Source organism: Schistocerca nitens, chromosome 6 (genome assembly GCF_023898315.1).
Source record: "Schistocerca nitens isolate TAMUIC-IGC-003100 chromosome 6, iqSchNite1.1, whole genome shotgun sequence".
Lineage (NCBI taxonomy): Eukaryota > Metazoa > Arthropoda > Insecta > Orthoptera > Acrididae > Schistocerca > Schistocerca nitens.
This window is the reverse complement of record NC_064619.1, coordinates 577,052,034-577,075,673: the sequence shown is the minus strand read 5'-3', so window position 1 is coordinate 577,075,673 and position 23,640 is coordinate 577,052,034. Positions and strand designations below refer to the sequence as shown.

General features: G+C 43.9%; 1 protein-coding gene across 1 annotated transcript in view; it reads left to right on the top strand.

Moving 5' to 3' along the window:
- The window catches only part of LOC126263484 (UDP-glucosyltransferase 2-like), an 80,366-nt gene extending 57,411 nt beyond the window's left edge, over positions 1 to 22,955 (top strand). Inside the window, exons 5-6 of the mRNA XM_049960576.1 lie at positions 2,452 to 2,671; positions 21,230 to 22,955. Coding sequence (XP_049816533.1) covers positions 2,452 to 2,671; positions 21,230 to 21,506 — 497 coding nt within the window. The 3' untranslated portion in view covers positions 21,507 to 22,955. The remainder of the gene's footprint in view (positions 1 to 2,451; positions 2,672 to 21,229) is intronic.
- Positions 22,956 to 23,640: the final 685 nt, after the last annotated feature.

Here is a 23,640-nt window from a genome sequence, read left to right as displayed (position 1 = left end):
GGCAAAATTTATTTACGTGCTGTCCTTCTGGCTGTTGCAATTTTAATGTGTAGTAGTGTATATTCGAATATAGCCTTAGTAGTGTGTTATTTGTACGTAAATGTTGTTATTTATTCTCATACAATGTTCAAAACTCATAAACGATGGTTTTCTTTAAGAAGAAAATTATCTTTCAAGGGTGACTTAAGTATCCTCAACGTTTTCTGGTAATTTCCTGAAACACATTGTGTAGTACAGCTCGTAGAAAATGACTTTTGCTATCTCAGAATGAGCTCTGTGTACTGATTCTGTTTAGCACTCTCATCATTTATGTTTTCATAAGATGTTTCACTGTGGCAATTGCTTATAAATATAACTGTGATCTAGATGTGGTTTCATCATACTGAAGTAAAGGATTCTGCGATGCAGAGCTGCAAAATTAATGAAACGCAATGCATAGTTTACTATATACAATTCGCTTGCTTCATATTGATTTAAATTTTTAATGCGTACGGAGTAGAATTCTATTCATTTCCAGCTCCAGAAACGCAAGCATAGCTCAAGCACCCAAAGTGTATGCCTAGTGATAACGGAAACATTGCACTGTATTGTTTCAGAGGAGTAGATGGAGCAGTAGGAGAAAGAGAGAGAGATGGTAATTACAGAGAGAAGCATCCGGTGTGCGAGCGGGTTAGTGAGAGAAAATGAGAAGAGGGGAGTGGGGAAAAGAGACGATGGAAAGACGAAAGAAATCATAAGAGAGAAAGAGAATATGTGTATGAGAGAGAGAGAAAGTGTGTATGTGTGGGTGAATGCGAGAGACAATCAGAGATGTGTACAGAGTGAGAGAGAAAGGGGAACTAAGTGTCGAAGAAGGGTAGAGAAATTCAATGGAAGAGAGAGAAAGAGTGGGAGAGGGAGAGATAGTAAAACAGAGAAATCGAGAGAGAGAGAGAGAGAGAGAGAGAGAGAGAGAGAAAGGGGGAGGGTGGGAGGGAGGGAGGGAGGGAGAGAAGCAGAAGTATGTGGTTAGCCAGTGCCAATGAAAAGGGGCAGTAACTACAACCATTCTTTGTCGGTGCTATTTCTCTCTTTAGAGAAAGGAAATCATTTGCATCAGGAAGACAGACGTCTTGAAAATACTGAGGGAAGTTAAGAATCGTGTATGTACTGTATAGCGTTGGCATAAATTATTACATTTAAAGGTAATTTCAACGGTCATTCCTGAAGATGTAACGTCGTCCCTTTCATCTTCAGGAACAAACACCGCAGTATCATTAGCCGACAGAATTGTAAGTTATCGTGCGCGGGCTGAATAAAAATACTTGCTTTCCAGCGACAGTATGAGTTTTTAAAGTAAGAAACGCACTCTTTTTTTCTGTGTAGTCCTCTTTTACGTCAGTACCCATTTCCACCGTTTTTTGTTATGGGCAGACTCAATCCCCAAAATTGCCTGGACGGCCTGTCCAGTATGTACCTGTCACAATCTCTCCACTACCTTCAGGAAGTTTCCCAGTCACAAATTTCATTAGTTGTGAGAACAGTTGGACGTCAGAGGTTGCCAGATATTGTGAACATAGTGGATATTCAAAGTATTCATGGTTCAGATCTCTCAGTCTTTCCATCGCCAAAACAGGTTGAGGTCACTTGTTTGTCCCCCCTGTTGTTCGAGGAGTGTTACTTAGGATCTGTAGGTTATTATTTTACCCTTCCTAAGGCAATTACCGCAACTGTTGTTTATTCTGTATACTGAAAAGGAAAGAAAAAACCGACTCACGACGCACTCTCCCAGCTTTACTTCCGCCAGTACCTCTCTCCTACCTTCCGAACTCTACAGAAAAATGGTTCAAATGGCTCTGAGCATTATGGGACTTAACATCTGTGGTCATCAGTCCCCTAGAACTTAGAACTACTTAAACCTAACTAACCTAAGGACATCACACACATCCATGCCCGAGGCAGGATTCGAACCTGCGACCGTAGCAGTCGCGCGGTTCCGGACTGAGCGCCTAGAACTCTACAGAAGCTTTTCTGCAAACCAGCTTTAATCTGCCAGCAAGCTCTATACGGCACACATTCATCTGCAGAATTAAAGATTTTTTCTGAGGCTGCGGCTGAACAGTTTCTCCGTAATACCATGTCTACCAGGAGTGTTAGTCCCGCAAGGTATGCTGGTGAGCTTCTGTGAAGTGTGGAAAGTAGGAGGGAGACACTGGGACAGAAAAGCAGTGAGAGCGGATCACGAGTCGTGTCTGGATAGCTAAGTCGGTAGGAGCGTTGCCCGAAAAGGGCAAAGTTCCGGGTTCGACTCCCGATCCAGCATAAGAGTACTTTTTAACTTTGCTTGGAAGTTTCAAAGCAGCGCCCATCCCGCTGCAGAGTGAAAGATCCACTCTTGAAGTAGTATTTTTTAAACAGCTCCCGTGTACCTCTCCTTATGAACTGTCCAAATGGAATTTTCTGGCTTAACAGATCACCCGAACGTGCGCGTGTTTATAACGCACGGCGGACTGCTGGGGACGCAGGAGGGCATAATGGCGGGCGTGCCGCTGCTCGTCGTTCCGTTGTTTTCCGACCAGGAGCTGAACGGGGTGAGGGTGGCGGCTGCGGGCAACGGCGTCCGCGTCCGCTACGAGGATCTCACATTCCAGGCGCTGCGGACTGCCATCGATACTCTGGTCAACGATACCAGGTAAGTCACGAAGCTTAGCGCCATAATATAGGAAAGAAATACAGCATTAGGCGCAACTTGGGTGCTTCGCAAGCCACTGTACTGTGCATGGAGGAGGTTTCTTCCTACCAATATTACTGATTCTCTGTTCAATTCCATTCGTGCGTTGAGCGAGGGAAACATGAGATGAGTACCTACACGCCTTGTGGGGCGGAGGGTAAAAGTTAATCTTTAATTTGTTTGTTCGCCGTTTTTCTCACGCGAGCCTGGCACCTACACTACTGGCCATTAAAATTGCTACACCACGAAGTTTACGTGCTACAGACGCGAAATTTAACCGACAGGAACAAGATGCTGTGATATGCACATGATTAGCTTTTCAGAGCAATCACATAAGGCTGGCACCGGTGGCGACACCTACAACGTGCTGACGTGAGGAATGTTTCCAACCGCTTTCTCATACATAAACAGCAGTTGACCGGCGTGAAACGTTGTTGTGATGCCTCGTGTAAGGAGGAGAAATGTGTACCATCACGTTTCCGACTTTGATAAAGGTCGGATTGTAGCCTATCGTCATTGTGGTTTATCGCATTGCGACATTGCTGCTCGCGTTGATCGAGATCCAATGACTGTTAGCACAATATGGAAACGGTGGGTTCAGGAGGGTAATACGGAACGCCGTGCTGGATCCCAATGGCCTCGTATCACTAGCAGTCGAGATGACAGGCATCTTATCCGCATGGCTGTAACGGACCGTGCAGCCACGTCTAGATTCCTGAGTAACTTGCTGCGAATACATAGAAAGAAATATCCCTTATCATTTAGCTACAGTATAGCAGGTCAGCAACTGGAAGCAGTTAATTCCATAAATTATCTGGGAGTACGCATTAGGAGTGATTTAAAATGGAATGATCATATAAAGTTGATCGTCGGTAAAGCAGATGCCAGACTGAGATTCATTGTAAGAATTCTAAGGAAATGCAATTCGAAAACAAAGGAAGTAGGTTACAGTAGACTTGTTCACCCACTGCTTGAATACTGCTCAGCAGTGTGGGATCCGTACTAGATAGGGTTGATAGAAGAGATAGAGAAGATCCATCGGAGAGCAGCGCGCTTCGTTACAGGATCATTTAGTAATCGCGAAAGCGTTACGGAGATGATAGATAAACTCCAGTGGAAGACTCTGCAAGAGAGACGCTCAGTAGCTCGGTACGGGCTTTTGTTGAAGTTTCGAGAACATACCTTCACTGAGGAGTCAAGCAGTATATTGCTCCCTCCTACGAATATCTCGCGAAGAGACCATGAGGATAAAATCAGAGAGATTAGAGCCCACTCAGAGGCATACCGACAATCCTTCTTTCCACGAACAATACGAGACTGGAATAGAAGGGAGAACCGATAGAGGTACTTAAGGTACCCTCCGCCACACACCGTCAAGTGGCTTGCTGAGTATGGATGTAGATGTAGATGTAGATGTCAACAGATGGGGACGTTTGCAAGACAACAACCATCTGCACGAACAGTTCGACGACGTTTGCAGCAGCAAGGACTATCAGCTCGGAGACCATGGCTGCATCATGGACAGGAGCGCCTGCGATGGTGTACTCAACGACCATCCTGGGTGCTCGAATGGCAAAAAGTCATTTTTTCGGATGAATCCAGGTTCTGTTTACCGGATCATGATGGTCGCATCCGTGTTTGGCGACATCGCGGTGAATGCAAATTGGAAGCGTGTATTCGTCATCGCCATACTGGCGAATCACCAAGCGTGGTGGTATGGGGTGCCATTGGTTACACGTCTCGGTCACCTCTTGTTCGCATTGACGGCACTTTGAACAGTGGACGTTACATTTCAGATGTGTTACGACCCGTGGCTCCACCCTACATTCGATCCCTGCGAAACCCTACATTTCAGCAGGATAATGCACGACCGCATGTTGCAGGTCCTGTACGCACCTTTCTGGATACAGAAAATGTTCTACTGCTGCCCTGGCCAGCACATTCTCCAGATCCCTGACCAATTGAAAACGTCTGGTCAATTGTGGCCAAGCAACTGGCTCGTCACAATACGCCAGTCACTAGTCTTGATGAACTGTAGTATCGCGTTGAAGCTGCATGAGCAGCTGTACCTGTACACGCCATCCGAGCTCCGTTTTACTCAATGCCTAGCCGCATCAAGGCCGTTATTAGGGCCAGAGGTGATTGTTCTGGGTACTGATTTCTCAGGATCTGTGGACCCAAATTGCGTGAAAATGTAATCGCATGTCAGTCATAGTATAATATATTTGTCCAATGAATACCCGTTTATCATCTGCATTTCTTCTTGGTGTAGCAATTTTAATGGCCAGTAGTGCAATTTTGTGATCAGCCAGAAAGCGAATGGAAACTTACTGACCTTAGTTTCCAGTCTGCAAGGCCACATTCTGGTCCAGCCCACAAAAGAAAAGTTTCTGTCCTATTTCTTTGCAGGATTAGGACTTTGATTTTAAATAAAAGTATGAAGCTCCAATCAAAATTATATTGCATAAAGTTTCTCCCGTACAACACTTGGAAATTCACTATTTTCAATTGAAAGCAAGTCTTTCTATTCTAACAGCACATTTAGCAGTTCAAAGGCGACCTCTACGGTACGTTCCTACCAGATTGTCTTTCTCTCCGACTAAAATTACTCAATGAAATTTTGCAATAATGTTCAAAATTAATGCTCGCCATAAAAGTGGAAATAAAGTCACCACTTGCCACGTGGAATTGTAATTCTCACGGTCCAGTTTCTTCAGCGAATTATAAGCGATCCAGGACGGTGTAGAGTCCGCGCGAGTTCACTATCCGTTTCTACTGCAAAATAAGCACTTTGACACAGTTCTGCTCTGACGTCATCCGAGGCAGAGCGAGATCCGACGTTTGACAGACGTGGATCTTACCGTGGCTGAGTGCGAAGTGAACCTTTCTACTGCCTCTCCGACTGCATTTATATAGGTGCCGGAGCGGACGGCTGAGGGAACATCTGTTGTCTACGGCTATCTGCATACTGCAGCAGCCTCCGAACGACCGCTTTATCGGACACTTAAACTTTAACAATATAGTTGCAAATTACTTCAGAAACCTCTTAATTTTTATTTGTATTCGGTTAAGTTGTTTGAAATCACCGAAAAAGTTACAGCTCGCTATAATGAAAACTTTGCCTTCTAGAATTTTTATAGTGGAGCTAACGGTCGATCTTTACCCCTGAACCATGTGTTTACTAGAAGTTATGTCAGCAGTTATTAATACTACAACTCTCAAATTTAGTATAGCCCTATCGATTGGTATCCACTTTAACCAAAATTCTCTATCATTAAAATTACAGGTACTTAATCTACAACAATCAGTTCGGCTCTGACGCTATCCGAGGCAAAGCGCGATCCGATGTTTAACAGACACGGATCTTACTGTGGCTGAATGCGAAGTGAACCTTTTACTGCCTCTCGGGCGGCATTTTAATAGGTGCCGGAGCCGACGGCGGTGTGCTGTTACATTTTAGTTACAAAATTGGATTCTACTTAATTACTCAAAACCTATAAGTGGTAGCTTAACGTGCTCTTTCAGTTATTATTTCTGGGGTGAACTGAAGCATAAAACAAATTTTCATGCTTCTAAGTCCATTATTTAGTGCCTCTGATTTTTCCCAAAAACGTGGATTCCGGTGTTAATTTTTATTATATGGTTTTGGAAACCTGCACCACTTATTTATGATCTCTAACTGCACCTTCTGACCAAATGCTGGCTTTCTAGCTTCTTTATTTAGCGCCGCTTATTTTTCTCTTAAAACGGCATTTTTACGTAAACTATTAAGTCCAGAACATAAAGACTTGGTATTTGGAACATTATAACACTAAACTATATTTTAACAAAATTTTAAACATAAATTTTGATTTTTAATTTCATACTTAATTGTGGTGCAATACTTGTGCGCTACATGCAGACGCGTTAAGGGGCTCCGGAAAGGCTCAAATTCATGAAAAGTTCAATTTTTACTTTTTTGCGTTTTCTGAATCTGCAGACTATTACCTTTTAATAGATATATAATTTATTCAATTCCGAAGACTACAACTATTTTTAAATTTTTTTTGAAATGTGTTCTACATGGGCGTGACCCACTGTGGCGCTGTTAAACTGCTGTCAAATGGTGTTATTATTAACGTCCGTGTTCATCAGGTACATTTTAGTGATGTGAGATAAAGTATGTGTTGTGGCTAACCTGTGATGGTTCAATATATATCGCTGGTGTGATTGTCGATTGTTTCATGTTTATTTACTCTGTCGTTATCTCGAAAATATTCGTAATTAATTCTGTTTCTTGAGTCTCTGTTTTGTTGAAGTATAATAATGAGTAAAAGTAAAGTTATTAGAAATCCTCTGAAGGCTTTTAAGAAAAGGAGAAATGTTGGAAAGCCAAAGGTATGTGTTATTACTGTAAACAATAAAGACGATGAAAATCCCCAACATAGCTTGTGTCCCAAAGAAGAAGACAGTTGGTGTAAATATAACAAAGGATTGCTAACTGGTGAAGTGTACACTCATAAGCATAGTCTGCCTCATGCAGTAATGGAGGTGATAAAACCTATTTCAGAGACTTAGCAGCACCTGAACTGTTGAAAAAGTGTATTCACGGAAAAACTCAAAACCCCAATGAAAGTGTAAATAGTGTTATATGGTCGAGAATCCCCAAGACTGTATTTGTTGGAATAGAAACACTTCACTTTGGTGTGTATGATGCTGTTGCGACTTTCAATGATGGCAACATTGTAAGGTGCAAGGTATTTAGAAATATGGGAATGAAGATAGGTTCTAACATGGTACGAGCGATGCTTGCTTTAGACAAGGAACGCCTTCGGGCTGCAGACAGGGCTGTAAAGAGTCTAGAAATACAAGCAAGAGTAAACAGGAGGAGGAACAAGAGGAAGCTGGAAGAGGAGTTTGCAGAGGATGAAGATAATCCATCCTATGGACCTGGAATGCACTAAAAAGTTAATCGAATCTTTTCGCTCGATTCCCAAAACTTTTATTTTCTCATACTAATTACACGTTTTCTAAGGATCTTCCAAACATATTTGTTTCAAACTTTCAGTAAATGTTACACAGTACCTTCTGCATAATTTAACACAGCCTTTTTCCAAAAAACTGTATATTTTTGAATATATAAATAAAAAATTGCAAAAAATGTTGTGAATTTTCATTACAATTGAAAAAAATCATCTTTAATAACTGAACTAAAATTTTGTAAAATCCCTGTGTTAAGTTGTAGCCCATATTCCAATAAATAATCTGTAAAAAGTTCAACTTCCTACCTCAAATACTTTGTGAGGAAAGATGTAATTTATAAGCGTTATTTTAACATTGCAAGTATAGGGCGTTCCGGAGCCCCTTAAGGTGACGTGGCGCTACTAGCAGTGAACTGGGGTAAATCCCGGCGGACTCGCTCACCTCTGTATCTCACACACGATACAGCGCTTGCTTTGCTTCAGTCTCTGTATGCGCACTAATCTCTCTTATCTCCCTACCATGAGCCCCGCGCGTATACAATCCAAAAAAAAGGTAGAGGTACAGACAAAAGTGAAATGATCGTATGGCATTGTTGGCCGGAATGTCCCATTCGGATTCGGCCGCAACTGCAAGTCTTATTTTAGTTGGCTCCACATTGGGCGACTTGCGGCCGATGACGAGGATGAAATGATGATGATGACAACACAACAGCCACTCCCCGAGCGGAGAAAATCTCCAACCCAGCCGGGAATCGAACCTGGGCGAAGTGCATGGGAGGCAAGCACGTTACCACTTTTCTTATCTCATTTTGTACTATATTGTTCTTTGAATTTGTTTGGGGCGGACGTCCGATGACATCCATTTAGGTTTTCCATTGATCTGCTCACTCAGGTTTTTGTTACAGAGGGTAGCTAACCCTCTGACCGAACAGGCTGAGCTACCGTGCCGGCTATAAGATTGTAGTTTCAGAAAAACTGAATGATTTATTCGAGAGAAAGAGCTTTACAAATTGAGAAAATCATAACATGTTGGTCCACCTTCGGCCATCATTCAAGCAGGGGTTGTTGTTGTTGTTGTGGTCTTCAGTCCTGAGACTGGTTTGATGCAGCTCTCCATGCTAATCTGTCCTGTGCAAGCTCCTTCATCTCCCAGTACCTACTGCAACCTACATCCTTCTGAATCTGCTTAGTGTATTCATCTCTTGGTCTCCCTCTACGATTTTTACCCTCCACGCTGCCCTCCAATGCTAAATTTGTGATCCCTTGATGCCTCAGAACATGTCCTACCAACCGATCCCTTCTTCTAGTCAAGTTGCGCCACAAACTTCTCTTCTCCCCAATCCTATTCAATACCTCCTCATTAGTTACGTGATGGGTCCATGTTTCACTTCCATACATGGCTACACTCCATACAAATGCTTTCAGAAACGACTTCCTGACATTTGAATCTATACTTGATGTTAACAAATTTGTCTTCTTCAGAAACGATTTCCTTGCCATTGCCAGTCTACATTTTATATCCTCTCTACTTCGACCATCATCAGTTATTTTGCTCCCCAAATAGCAAAACTGATTTACTACTTTAAGTGCCTCATTTCCTAATCTAATTCCCTCAACATTACCCGACTTAATTCGACTACATTCCATTATCCTCGTTTTGCTTTTGTTGATGTTCATCTTATATCCGCCTTTCAAGACACTGTCCATTCCGTTCAACTGCTCTCCCAAGTCCTTTGCTGTCTCTGACGGAATTACAATGTCATCGGCGAACTTCAAAGTTTTTATTTCTTCTCCATGGATTTTAATACCTACTCCGAATTTTTCTTTTGTTTCCTTTACTGCTTGCTCAATATACAGATTGAATAACATCGGAGAGAGGCTACAACCCTGTCTCACTCCCCAACCACTGCTTGCCTTTCATGCCTCTCGACTTATAACTGCCATCTGGTTTCTGTACAAATTGTAAATAGCCTTTCGCTCCCTGTATTTTACCCCTGCCACCTTTAGAATTTGAAAAAGAGTATTCCAGTCAACATTATCAAAAGCTTTCTCTAAGTCTACAAATGCTAGAAACGTAGGTTTGCATTTCCTTAATCTTCCTTCTAAGATAAGTCGTAAGGTCAGTATTGCCTCACGTATTCCAACATTTCTACGGAATCCAAACTGATCTTCCCCGAGGTCGGCTTCTACCAGTTTTTCCATTCGTCTGTAAATAATTCGTGTTAGTATTTTGCAGCTGTGACTTATTAAACTGATTGTTCGGTAATTTTCACATCTGTCAACACCTGCTTTCTTTGGGATCGGAATTATTATATTCTTCTTGAAGTCTGAGGGTATTTCACCTGTCTCGTACATCTTGCTCACCAGATGGTAGAGTTTTGTCAGGACTGGCTCTCCCAAGGCCGTCAGTAGTTCTAATGGAATGTTGTGTACTCCCGGGGCCTTGCTTCGACTCAGGTCTTTCAGTGCTCTGTCAAACTCTTCACGCAGTATCGTATCTCCCATTTCATCTTCATCTACATCCTCCTTCATTTCCATAAAGTCGTCAAGTACACCGCCCTTGTATAGACCCTCTATATACTCCTTCCACCTTTCTGCTTTCCGCTCTTTGCTTAGAACTGGCAAGCAGGGGTATCTTTCTGAATTCTTTCCAGTTGGTGCATTAGATTGTCAAAATCCCGAACTGACTGAGGGGTTCTGCCCATAATGCTCCAAACGTTCTTATTTTCTGGAGAGATCCAGTGACCTTACTGGCGAAGGTAGAGTTTGACAAGCACGAGGACGAGCAGTGGAAGCTCTCGCCGTGTTCTGGCGGGCATTATCTTGCTTAAATGTTACCCCAGGTTGCCTCGCCATAAAGGGCAACAAAACGGCGTACAGAATATCGTCAACATACCGCTGTGCTGTAATGGTGCCGCAGATGAGAACCAAAGTAGTCCTGTTACGAAAAGAAGTGCACACCAGATCGTCACGCCTAGTTCTTGGGTCGTATGGCGGGTGACAGTCAGGTTGGTATCGTACCATTGTTCGGGGCATCACAGACACGTCTTCGCCGTCCATCGCGGCTCAGTTCGAAGCGGGGCTCATCACTGAAGACGAATGTACTCCAGTCAGTGAGATTCAACGCCGAGTTGCAATTGTCACCTACGTCCTCAGTTATTTGCTGGATCTATTCCAATATCTATTTTCCTCCACAGTTTTTGCCTCCTGCAGCTGCCTCTAGCACCATGGAAGTTATTCCGTGATGCCTTAACAGATGTCCTACCATCCTGTCCGTTCTTCTTGTCAGTGTTTTATAGCAATGAAGAGCCATAGTTACTGGTACACCTGCTTAATATCGTGTAGGTCCCCCGCGAGCTCGCAGAAGTGCCGTAACACGACTTGACATGGACTCGACTATAATGTCTGAAGTAGTGCTGTAGGGAAATGATACCATGAATCCTGCAAGGCTGTCCATAAATGTAGATCTCTTCTGAACAATGAACATGAATACGTGCAGGTGATCAGACACGATCCTTACGTTGATGGTGTTGAAACAACAACCAGCCAGAAATTTATTTTCAGTTCCTTTACTCAAAGGGTACCGTTACCGGTTTCGAATCGTTATGATTCATCTTCAGACGGTTTTCATGCTTTTATTACAACGCCGGCCGAAGTGGCCGTGCGGTTAAAGGCGCTGCAGTCTGGAACCGCAAGACCGCTACGGTGCAGGTTCGAATCCTGCCTCGGGCATGGATGTTTGTGATGTCCTTAGGTTAGTTAGGTTTAACTAGTTCTAAGTTCTAGGGGACTAATGACCTCAGCAGTTGAGTCCCATAGTGCTCAGAGCCATTTGAACCATTTTTTTTATTACAACGTCTTTTTACAGATTAATTGTCCTAAAATATAAATAATACATAATTATAAGCATGCCACACAGATGGTTGCGTTACAGATTTTCATTGGATGTGACTTATCTGAAATGTCGGTTTGGAGTCTTTGTTTGTATTACATTCATCCAACAGATGTGAATACATTCCCACTGCATTTTTATCGTTGCACACGTAAATTTTTCTCGCTGAACACTTTAGATTTGTCACAGAAAATGTTTCTAGCGCACACCACATGTTTTGACACAATACAAAGTGATTACAAACATATGAGTGACAAAGATGCTATGATATATCGTAACATCATGAAGGTGTCCCATGTTTGGAAAAAGATAATAAATTCACTTATGCAACTGAAACGCCTTTTACATTAGTACAGACAGACATTGATTTTGTGAGCTTTAGAGTGTATACTGTTACATTATTTACAAAGTTGATCCAATTTTTTTTAGTACTGTATAGGTAAGACAGTATATTACTTATTTACATTTAGCATCATGAGAATTGTAGTAACATACACTCCTCGAAATGGAAAAAAGAACACATTGACACCGGTGTGTCAGACCCACCATACTTGCTCCGGACACTGCGAGAGGGCTGTACAAGCAATGATCACACGCACGGCACAGCGGACACACCAGGAACCGCGGTGTTGGCCGTCGAATGGCGCTAGCTGCGCAGCATTTGTGCACCGCCGCCGTCAGTGTCAGCCAGTTTGCCGTGGCATACGGAGCTCCATCGCAGTCTTTAACACTGGTAGCATGCCGCGACAGCGTGGACGTGAACCGTATGTGCAGTTGACGGACTTTGAGCGAGGGCGTATAGTGGGCATGCGGGAGGCCGGGTGGACGTACCGCCGAATTGCTCAACACGTGGGGCGTGAGGTCTCCACAGTACATCGATGTTGTCGCCAGTGGTCGGCGGAAGGTGCACGTGCCCGTCGACCTGGGACCGGACCGCAGCGACGCACGGATGCACGCAAAGACCGTAGGATCCTACGCAGTGCCGTAGGGGACCGCACCGCCACTTCCCAGCAAATTAGGGACACTGTTGCTCCTGGGGTATCGGCGAGGACCATTCGCAACCGTCTCCATGAAGCTGGGCTACGGTCCCGCACACCGTTAGGCCGTCTTCCGCTCACGCCCCAACATCGTGCAGCCCGCCTCCAGTGGTGTCGCGACAGGCGTGAATGGAGGGACGAATGGAGACGTGTCGTCTTCAGCGATGAGAGTCGCTTCTGCCTTGGTGCCGATGATGGTCGTATGCGTGTTTGGCGCCGTGCAGGTGAGCGCCACAATCAGGACTGCATACGACCGAGGCACACAGGGCCAACACCCGGCATCATGGTGTGGGGAGCGATCTCCTACACTGGCCGTACACCACTGGTGATCGTCGAGGGGACACTGAATAGTGCACGGTACATCCAAACCGTCATCGAACCCATCGTTCTACCATTCCTAGACCGGCAAGGGAACTTGCTGTTCCAACAGGACAATGCACGTCCGCATGTATCCCGTGCCACCCAACGTGCTCTAGAAGGTGTAAATCAACTACCCTGGCCAGCAAGATCTCCGGATCTGTCCCCCATTGAGCATGTTTGGGACTGGATGAAGCGTCGTCTCACGCGGTCTGCACGTCCAGCACGAACGCTGGTCCAACTGAGGCGCCAGGTGGAAATGGCATGGCAAGCCGTTCCACAGGACTACATCCAGCATCTCTACGATCGTCTCCATGGGAGAATAGCAGCCTGCATTGCTGCGAAAGGTGGATATACACTGTACTAGTGCCGACATTGTGCATGCTCTGTTGCCTGTGTCTATGTGCCTGTGGTTCTGTCAGTGTGATCATGTGATGTATCTGACCCCAGGAATGTGTCAATAAAGTTTCCCCTTCCTGGGACAATGAATTCACGGTGTTCTTATTTCAATTTCCAGGAGTGTATAAATTTGCTACTTGATCTGCAGATAGACGTAGGAATATTATTTGCTTTGGAGGGCGGAAAATAATTTTTGGGAATTTTTCAGGAGAGGAGTGTTAGCTAACTCGGTTTGTTCATTAAGGATATAGTCTGGGGTGTTGTTTTTGTGTGTGTGTATTTCAATTTCTTCTAATAAAGTCATAGTGGCTCCTTTTTTTGCTACATGTAAAATTTTTAAGTTGTTCTCAATGTTTCTCACTGAATGGTTTTCTTCAGCAATATGAGCTGCAAATGCAGATTTGTTCGAGTTAATGAAAATAAATTTGTGGCTGGTTGCTGTCTCAATAGCATCAACATTTGACTTCAAATAACAGCCACGGTCTCCAACCATATCATCATACGCAAAATTGCACGATGTTTACGTATGTGTCACCGATCAGAGTCGTATCTAGACGTATCAGGGGTTCCATATCACTCCAACTGCACACGCCTCACACCATTACAGAGCCTCCATCAGCTCGAACAGTCCCCTGCTGACATGCAGGGTCCATGGATTCGTGAAGTTGTCTCCATACGCGTACACGTCCATATGCTCGTTATACTTTGAAACGAGACTTGTCCGACCAGGGAACATGTTTCCAGTCATCAACGGTCCAATGTCGACGTTGACGTGCCCTAGCGAGGCGTAAAGCTCTGTGTCGTGCAGTCGTCAAGAGTACACGAGTAATCCTTCTGCACCGAAAGCCCATATCGATGATCTTTTGTTGAATGGTTCGCACGCTGACACTTGTTGATGACCTAGCATTGAAATCTGCAATAATTTGCGAAAGCGTTGCACTTCTAGCACGTTGTACGATTCTCTTCAGTTGTCGTTCTTCCCGTTCTTGCACGATCTTTTTCCGGCCGCAGCGATGTCGGAGATTTGCTGTTTTACAGGATTCATATTCATTGTACAAAAAATGGTTCAAATGGCTCTGAGCACTATGGGACTCAACTGCTGTGGTCATAAGTTCCCTAGAACTTAGAACTACTTAAACCTAACTAACCTAAGGACAGCACACAACACCCAGCCATCACGAGGCAGAGAAAATCCCTGACCCCGCCGGGAATCGAACCCGGGAACCCGGGCGTGGGAAGCGAGAACGCTACCGCACGACCACGAGATGCGGGCATATTCATTGTACACTCGTGAAATGGTCGTACGGGAAAATCCTCACTTCGTCGCTACCTCTGAGATGCTGTGTCCCATCGCTCATGCGCCGACTATAAAACCACGTTCAAACTCACTTAAATCTTGATAACCTGCCATTGTAGCAGCAGTAGCCGATCTAACAACTGCGCCAGACACTTGTCTTAAATAGGAGTTGCCGACCGCAGCGTCGTATTCTGCCTGTGTCTGTATTAGAACACGCATGCCTATACTAGTTTCTTTGGCGCTTCAGTCATTCGTTTCCTCGCCGATTCTCCGAAGAACCTCCTCATTCCTTACCTCATCACTCCACCTAATTTTCAACATTCTTTTGCAGCACCACATCTCAAATGCTACGATTCTCTTCTTTGCTGGTTTTTCCACAGCTCATGTTTCGCTACCATACAATGCTGTACTTCAGCGTACATTCTCGGAAATTTCTTCCTCCAACGGATTCCTATGTTTGATACTAACAGATTTCTCTTGTCCAGGAATGCCTCCTTTGCCAGCGCTGTTCTGCTTTCTGTGTCCTCATTGCTCTGTCCTTCATGAGTTACTTTTCTGTCTAGTTAGCAGAATTCCTTGATTTCGTCCACTTCGTGATCCCCAATTCTGATTTTGAGTTTCTCGGTGTACTCATTTCCTCTACTTCTCATTACTTTATCCTTTCATCGATTTACTCTCAATCCATATTCTGCACTCATTTGACTACTCATCCCCTTCAACATTTCCAGTTATTCTTCGTCACATTCTGTGACGATAGAAATCTCATCAGCGAATTTTGTCATTGATATCCTTTCACTTTGCTTTTTAATCCCACTCTTAAAGCCATCTTTTATTTCCGTCATTGCTTCTCCGATGTATTCATTGAACAGTAGGGGCGAAAGACTACATCCCTGTCTTAAACCATCTAAAACAGAGCACTTCGTTCCTGGTTTTTCAGTCTTATTGTTTCCTCTTCGTTCTTGTAGTTAATGTATACTACCCGTCCTTTCCTGTAGCTTACCCTATTTTTCTCAGAATTTCGAACATTTCGCTCCGTTTTACACTGTCTTTTCTGTATGCTGAGACCGTCTTTCAGCCAATGATTCCTTTTTCGATTTTCTCACACTTTTCATGCAGTTATTGCGTCTTAGCTTCCCTGCATTTCCTATTTATTTCATTCCTAACTAACTTGTAGTTCTGTATTCCTAAATTTCCCTCATCGTTTTGGTTCTTCCTTCTTTTGTCGCTCATGTGAAGCATTTCTTTGGGTTTTTCACAGTTATCTTCTTCGAAACTATGTTTTTTCTTCCAGCTCCTGTGATTGTGTTTTTTAGACATGTCAATTCCTCTTCAACTGAACTGCCCACTGAGGTACTCATTATCGCAGTATCTATAGCCTCAGAGAACTTCCAGCTCGTCTCTTCATTCCTTATTAGTCCGATATCCTACTTCTACTGCAGAATACTCTTAATCACCACTAAATTGAGATGTGACAACTGTATTGGCTTCTGGGTACTCCTTACAATTCAATATCTGATTTCATAATCTCTGCCTGACCATAAAGTAATCTAATTAAAATCTTTCCGTATCTCCCTGCTTTTTCCAAGAATGTTCCCTCCTCTTACCATTCTTGAACAGATTATTCGCAATTATAGTTGAAACTTATTGCAGAACTCAATTAGTCTTTCTCCTGTCTCATTCCTACCATCAAGCCCATATTCTCCGGTAACCATTTCTTCTACTCTTTCCTACAAGCACATTCCAATCCCCCATGACTATAAGATTTTAATCTCCCTTCAAGTGCCGAATTACCTGTTCAATATCCTCATATACTGGGTGATCAAAAAGTCAGTATAAATTTGAAAACTGAATAAATCACGGAATAATGTAGATAGAAAGTTACAAATTGACACACATGCTTGGAATGACATAGGGTTTTATTAGAACCAAAAATATACAAATGTTGAAAAAATGTCCGACAGATGGCGCTTCGTCTGATCAGAATAGCAATAATTAGCATAACAAAGTAAGACAAAGCAAAGATGATGTTCTTTACAGGAAATGGTCAATGCGTCCACCATCATAATGTTGTGAACAGCACTGTAAAGCATGTCCGGAGTTATGGTGAGGCATTGGCGTCGGATGTTGTCTTTCAGCATCCCTAAAGATGTCGGTCGATCACGATACACTTGCGACTTCAGGTAACCCCAAAGCCAATAATCGCACGGACTGAGGTCTGGGGACCTGGGAGGCCAAGCATGACGAAAGTGGCGGCTGAGCACACGATCATCACCAAACGACGCGCGCAAGAGATCTTTCACGCGTCTAGCAATATGGTTTTTTTTTTTTTGGTCTAATAAAATCCCATGTCATTCCAAGCATGTGTGTCAATCTTTACCTCTCTATCTACATTATTCTGTGGTTTATTAAGTTTCCAAATTTATACTGACTTTTTGATCACCCAGTATTTACTCTCTCTCTTCATCTTTGCTTGTGACGCCGGCAGGTTTACCTGAAATATTGCTGTCGATTCTGATGAGAAGAACTCTATCATCGAACTGTTCACAGTAACTCACTCTGCGTCTTACCTTTCTATTAGTAACGAAACCTACTCCCGTTATACCATTTTCGCTGCTTTTGATATTCCCATGTACTCGTCAGACCAGAAATCCTTGTCATCTTTTCATTTCACTACACTGACCCCGTTATATCTAGACTGAGCCTTAGCATTTTCCTGCCATGGTTATCGCGAGGGAAGAAAACGGCAAGATAAGAAAGGATAGGCAGGAAATGCCTAGATCTGTTAGGAAGCACACTGAATAAATGTCATAGGTCTATTAGCGAAACAAGGATGTCAAACATTTTGACAGGAAGAGACAATTTCTAGAATGAAATTTTCACTCTCCAGCGGAGTGTGCGCCAATATGAAACTTCATGGCAGATTAAAACTGTGTGCCGGACCGAGACTCGAACTCGGGACCTTTGCCTTTCGCGGGCAAGTGCTCTACCAACTGAGCTACCCAAGCACGACTCACGATCCGTCCTCACAGCTTTAATTCCGCCAGTACCTCGTCTCCTACCTTCTAAACTTCACAGAAGCTCTCCTGCTAACCTTGCAGAACTAGTACTCCTGGAAGGTACTGGCGGAATTAAAGCTGTGAGGACGGCGCGTGAGTTGTGCTTGGGTACCACAGTTGGTAGAGCACTTGCCCCCGAAAGGCATCTACATCTACATTTACACTCCGCAAGCAACCCAACGGTGTGTGGCGGAGGGCACTTTACGTGCCACTGTCATTACCTTCCTTTCCTGTTCCAGTCGCGTATGGTTCGCGGGAAGAACGACTGCCGGAAAGCCTCCGTACGCGCTCGAATCTCTCTGATTTTACATTCATGATCTCCTCGGGAGGTATAACTAGGGGAAGCAATATATTCGATACCTCATCCAGAAACGCACCCTCTCGACACCTGGACAGCAAGCTACACCGCGATGCAGAGCGCCTCTCTTGCAGAGTCTGCCACTTGAGTTTGTGCTTACCAAATAACCCTGTGACGAAACGCGCCCCTCTTCTTTGGATCTTCTCTATCTCCTTTGTCAACCCGACCTGGTACGTATCCCACACTGATGAGCAATACTCAAGATATTACTTTTGAATGCATTATGGGAACAGCAGTGATCAATGTCTTATAAATAATTACTACTAAAAACAGTCTTGATCACGATTTATTTAACAAGGTGACCGGTTTCGACCACTACTATGGTCATCTTCAGACCTATAAGTTGTATACAAAGCTCTAATTAGAGGGCTACATACATTAAACAAAATACATACAGTTATAAAGCTATAAAACGTTGAATTACCATTGAGTAGGAACCTCTTTCTGTTGGAGAATCACTACTGGAGAAACCAGTGCACGTCTTACTATATATAATGGAGGCTCCACCCACTTCTGACTGCATGATGTCATTATTAACCAATGAGTTATAAGTCGAATTACAATTTAAAATTTCTTAGTTAAAAGAACATTGTCAAGAATTAGAAATAAATACACACTAAACTTAGCTTATTAAATGCTTCTTAATTGACAATAGCTGTTTAATAAGCTAAGTTTAGTGTGTATTTATTTCTAATTCTTGACAATGTTCTTTTAACTAAGAAATTTTAAATTGTAATTCGACTTATAACTCATTGGTTAATAATGACATCATGCAGTCAGAAGTGGGTGGAGCCTCCATTATATATAGTAAGACGTGCACTGGTTTCTCCAACAGAAAGAGGTTCCTACTCAATGGTAATTCAACGTTTTATAGCTTTATAACTTTATGTATTTTGTTTAATGTATGTAGCTCTCTAATTAGAGCTTTGTATACAACTTATAGGTCTGAAGATGACTACAGTAGTGGTCGAAACCGGTCACCTTGTTAAATAAATCGTGATCAAGACTGTTTTTAGTAGTAATTAAATAAGATAGGTCGAACGAGTGTTTTGTAAGCCACATCCTTTGTTGATGGACTACATTTTCTAAGGACTCTCCCAATGAATCTCAACCTGGCACCCGCCTCACCAACAATTAATTTTATATGATCATTCAACATCATACTCCCAGATATTTTACAGAAGTAACTGCTACCAGTGTTTGTTCCACTATCATATATTCATACAATAAAGGATCCTTCTTTCTATGTATTCGCAATACATTACATTTGTCTATGTTAAGGCTCAGTTGCCACTCCCTAAAAAGGTACCGAGTTCGAGTCTTGGCCCGGCACAGAGTTTTAATCTGCCAGGAAGTTTCATATCGGCGCACACTCCGTTGTAGAGTGAAAATTTCATTCTAGAAACATCCCCCAGGCTGTGGCTAACAAGGAGACGGCACAGCCGTGGGGTCGGGGATTTGTCCGCAATTTTGTGTGGGGAAAGAGGACCCCTAACACCTCACGTGGTTAAAATATTAGGACGCAATACCCGGAAAATCCCGGGAAAAATCGATCCAAAGTTTTTTAGATGCCTTATGAGTATAAAATGTTAGTAATCTGCCGAGCCGCCGTCTGGCCTAGGTGCTGCCGGCACGGTAGCTCAGCGTGTGCGGTCAGAGGGTTAGCTGCCCTCTGTAATAAAAAAAAAACTGAGTTAATTGATCAATAACGAACTTAAACGGATGTCTTACGACGTCCGCCCCGAGCAGATGTAACGAACGAAAGCGAACAAATTGAGATAAAAAAAAAAGTGTTTAGGGCTCGGATTCTTACACCAGACCGAGCGAGGTGGCGCAGTGGTTAGCACACTGGACTCGCATTCGGGAGGACGACGGTTCAATCCCGCGTCCGGCCATCCTGATTTAGGTTTTCCGTGATTTCCCTAAATCGCTCCAGGTAAATGCCGGGATGGTTCCTTTCAAAGGGCACGGCCGACTTCCTTCCCCATCCGCCCCTAATCCGATGAGACCGATGACCTCGCTGTCTTGTCTCCTCTCCCATAAACCAACCAACCAACCAACCTTACACCGGAGGTCTCGTGTTCGATTCCTCCTCTGGCACTTCTTTTTGCTTCTGGTTCATTGTCTTTGGTTATTCCACCAATTATTCAGAAAGTTTCCGAAACCTACATTATCTTTAACAAATTAGTTTCATTATTGAATGAAAATTATTTTCTTTTTGTCCAACAACACAATTCATGACGATGGGTTTTGCAGTTTTCATTGTAAAGTATACGAGGAGAAACATTGCCTTTTCAATCAGAATAAGAAAGTCTATTGGAAAACATTCAGTTTTTATACATAGTTATAAACGATAACTGCAGTGGTAATTATCGTAAAAACAAACAAATCAATAATTTTTGTGACATCTTGCGCAACATATAAAAGCAGATTTTTTAGAATCATAGGGCGTTTGCAATAAATCTGTACAAAAACATGCCCCATTAACATTTACGAAAATGTTTTGAGTTTCTGACAATTTTGAGGCAAACCAGGCATATTGAATCATGTCTCGGAATAATGGTGACGATAATTGATGGTGAATTAAAGAATGAATTTTTGTACAATCTTCCTTGGAATTAATTTCACGATTCTCCTGTAACAATGCGCTGCAATTTTGCAAGCAACAGAAGAAAAAAATAAAGTGCTAGAAGGGGAATCGAACACGAGACCTTTGGCGTAAGGGTCCGAGCGCTAACCGTGTAGGCCAGACGGCGGCTTGGTGGTGGACTAACGTTTTATACTCATAAGGCACCTAAGAAACTTTGGATCGATTTTTCTCAGGATTTTCCGAGTAGTGCGTCCTAATATTTTAACCACGTGAGGTGTTAGGGGTCCTCTTTCACCACACAAAATTGCGGACAAATCCCCGACCCCACGGTCGTGCCGTCTCCTTGTAAGCCATGTCTCCTCAATATCCTTTCTTCCAGGCGTGCTAGTTCTGCAAGGTTCACAGGAGAGCTGTGAGGACGGGGGTGAGTCGTGCTTGGGTAGCTCAGTTGGTAGAGCACTTGCCCGCGAAAGGCAAAGGTCCCGGGTTTGAGTCTCGGTCCGGCACACAGTTTTAATCTGCCAGGAATTTTCAGGAAGAGACAATAATCCAAGTACTTTCATTTTGCACAGGTACAGCGAGCGGGCGAAGGAGCTGTCTTCGCTGTACAGGGACCGCCCTCGGCCGCCGCTGGAGGAGGCTGTGTACTGGGTGGAGTACGTGCTACGCCACAGGGGCGCCCCACACCTCCGCTCCGCCGCGCTCGATCTCGCCTGGTACCAGTACCTGCTCCTAGATGTCGCGGCCTTCGTCGTAGCAGCGGCATCTCTCCCACTACTGGCGCTGCACTTCATCGTCCGGAAAGTGGTCCGATCACACAAGAACGATAAGAAAGCGAAGAAAGAGTGAATGCACGCTCAGGGATCGCAGTCGTCAAGGTTTCTGCGTTTGTGAGAGTCGAAGGATTATTGACGAGTTTGTGAATGCCAGTAAACTTAGGAAAAGTGAGCATTCTTTGTGCAAAAATGTACACCGATGACCTGCATACGAGTTAGCTTAGCATGTTTCGTAGAGGCGTCGGCTATCGCTTCTTTTTGTGTTGGAGAAAAACTACCAGCAAAGTGAACTGAAGGCCTTCCGATCCTGGGAACGCCGTCGTGTTTACTCTCTAGAAGAAGGGAGGAGGGATAGTAACAGAGCGTGCTCCAGCAATCTTACAAGTGCAGCGTTGTCACACCCTACAGTTCTATACGTCAAAAGGCCTGCACAGCACAGTAATTCAACGCAGACTGGCACTTTTATTTCAAAATGCTCCTCGCACACCACCACTTAGCTAGTATCTTTTCACAGTCTAATATATATAAATACATGTTCGTCTAAACATACTGCCCGACAAAAAAAGTAACACAAAAGAGGACGAGGAAACAAAATAAAACTCAGCGAATTAAGAGCTTACGTGTTGTTGTTTCAGCGATTACAAAATCAAGTCGAATTTACGAGGAATTTAGAAGCAGCAGCACACTTATAACGTTGCGCTCCATCTGGACAGGATGCATTCACCGGTTTGGTTGGAAAGATGTCACAAAGTCACTGTATTGTCTCCAGAGGTAGGCTGGCCCAAAAATGCTGCAACTGGTCGTCGATATCCTGGCTATTGGTGCTAGGATGGAGTTGATGTGCGAGCTGGTCCAAACTGTTTCGTATCGGGGACCAACTTGGGGATTTTGCTGGTTCAAATGGTTCAAATGGCTCTAAGCACTATGGGGCTTAACATCAGAGGTCATCAGTCCCCTAGACTTAGAACTACTTAAACCTGACTAACCTAAGGACATCACACACATCCATGCCTGCAGGATTCGAACCTGCGACCATAGCAGCAGCGTGGTTCCGGACTGAAGCGCCTAGAACCACTCGGCCACAGTGGCCGGCGATTTTGCTGGTCACAGGAATATCTCCGGATTTCTTTCCTGAGTAGACAAGCAACGTCCCGTTGATAAGTGGTACCACGAAACAGTCACATGAGAGGTAACACATGATGAAACAGGATGCATGTGAGATCCCACTGCGCCGTCAGAGTTCCTTCAGTTACCACCAGTGTAACGTTAAGTCATACCCAGTGGCTCCCTACATGATGAAGCAAGGAGTAACAGCACCGTACGTCTTCTAGGCCACTACCTACCCGCCGACGATGGTCATCAGTGGCAATGCAGAACTGCGATTCACCGTGCGAAACCATTTACCAACAATTCATGCATCCCAGTCGCTGCGTCACTCGAAACGCGGCCGTTTGTGTTGTGGTGTTAACGTCAGCGGGGACGGTAACTGCCAAGTGCAGCTGCTGCTAGTCTGGTACCAATGGTGCTGCCCGCATCTCGTGGTCGTGCGGTAGCGTTCTCGCTTCCCACGCCCGGGTTCCCGGGATCGATTCCCGGCGGGGTCAGGGATTTTCTCTGCCTCGTGATGGCTGGGTGTTGTGTGATGTCCTTAGGTTAGTTAGGTTTAAGTAGTTCTAAGTTCTAGGGGACTTATGACCACAGCAGTTGAGTCCCATAGTGCTCAGAGCCAGTTTTGAACCAATGGTGTTGGACGACACATGTTGCAGGGGGGCCACTACTTGCTATGGCGACCGTAGATGTACGTGAAGGAGATTGTGAAGTGCTTGGTGCACAATAAGGCGACGGTCCTTTGTGATGGTTAGATATGATCGACTGGAACCTTGGTGATTAGTATGTCTGCCCTAACGTTCCCATTCAGTTCAACATCGGAACACTGTCACATACGAGTGTCCCGAAAATCTGGATCTTGGGTGATTCGACCGGCTGATCAACTAGAGGTACACAATAAGATTCCTTTTAAACTTTCTAGGGTACTCATAAAGCTGTGTCACACGATTACGAAGTGTCTCCGTGTCCTTCCCAGTTATCAGTCAATATCTGAAGCTGTCCATTCCGCTTATATACTCTACCACGCATAGTAACAGCATTACATACGAACACCATTAATGCTTTCTATTGACTGTTTTACTTCTAACACAGAATTGCAA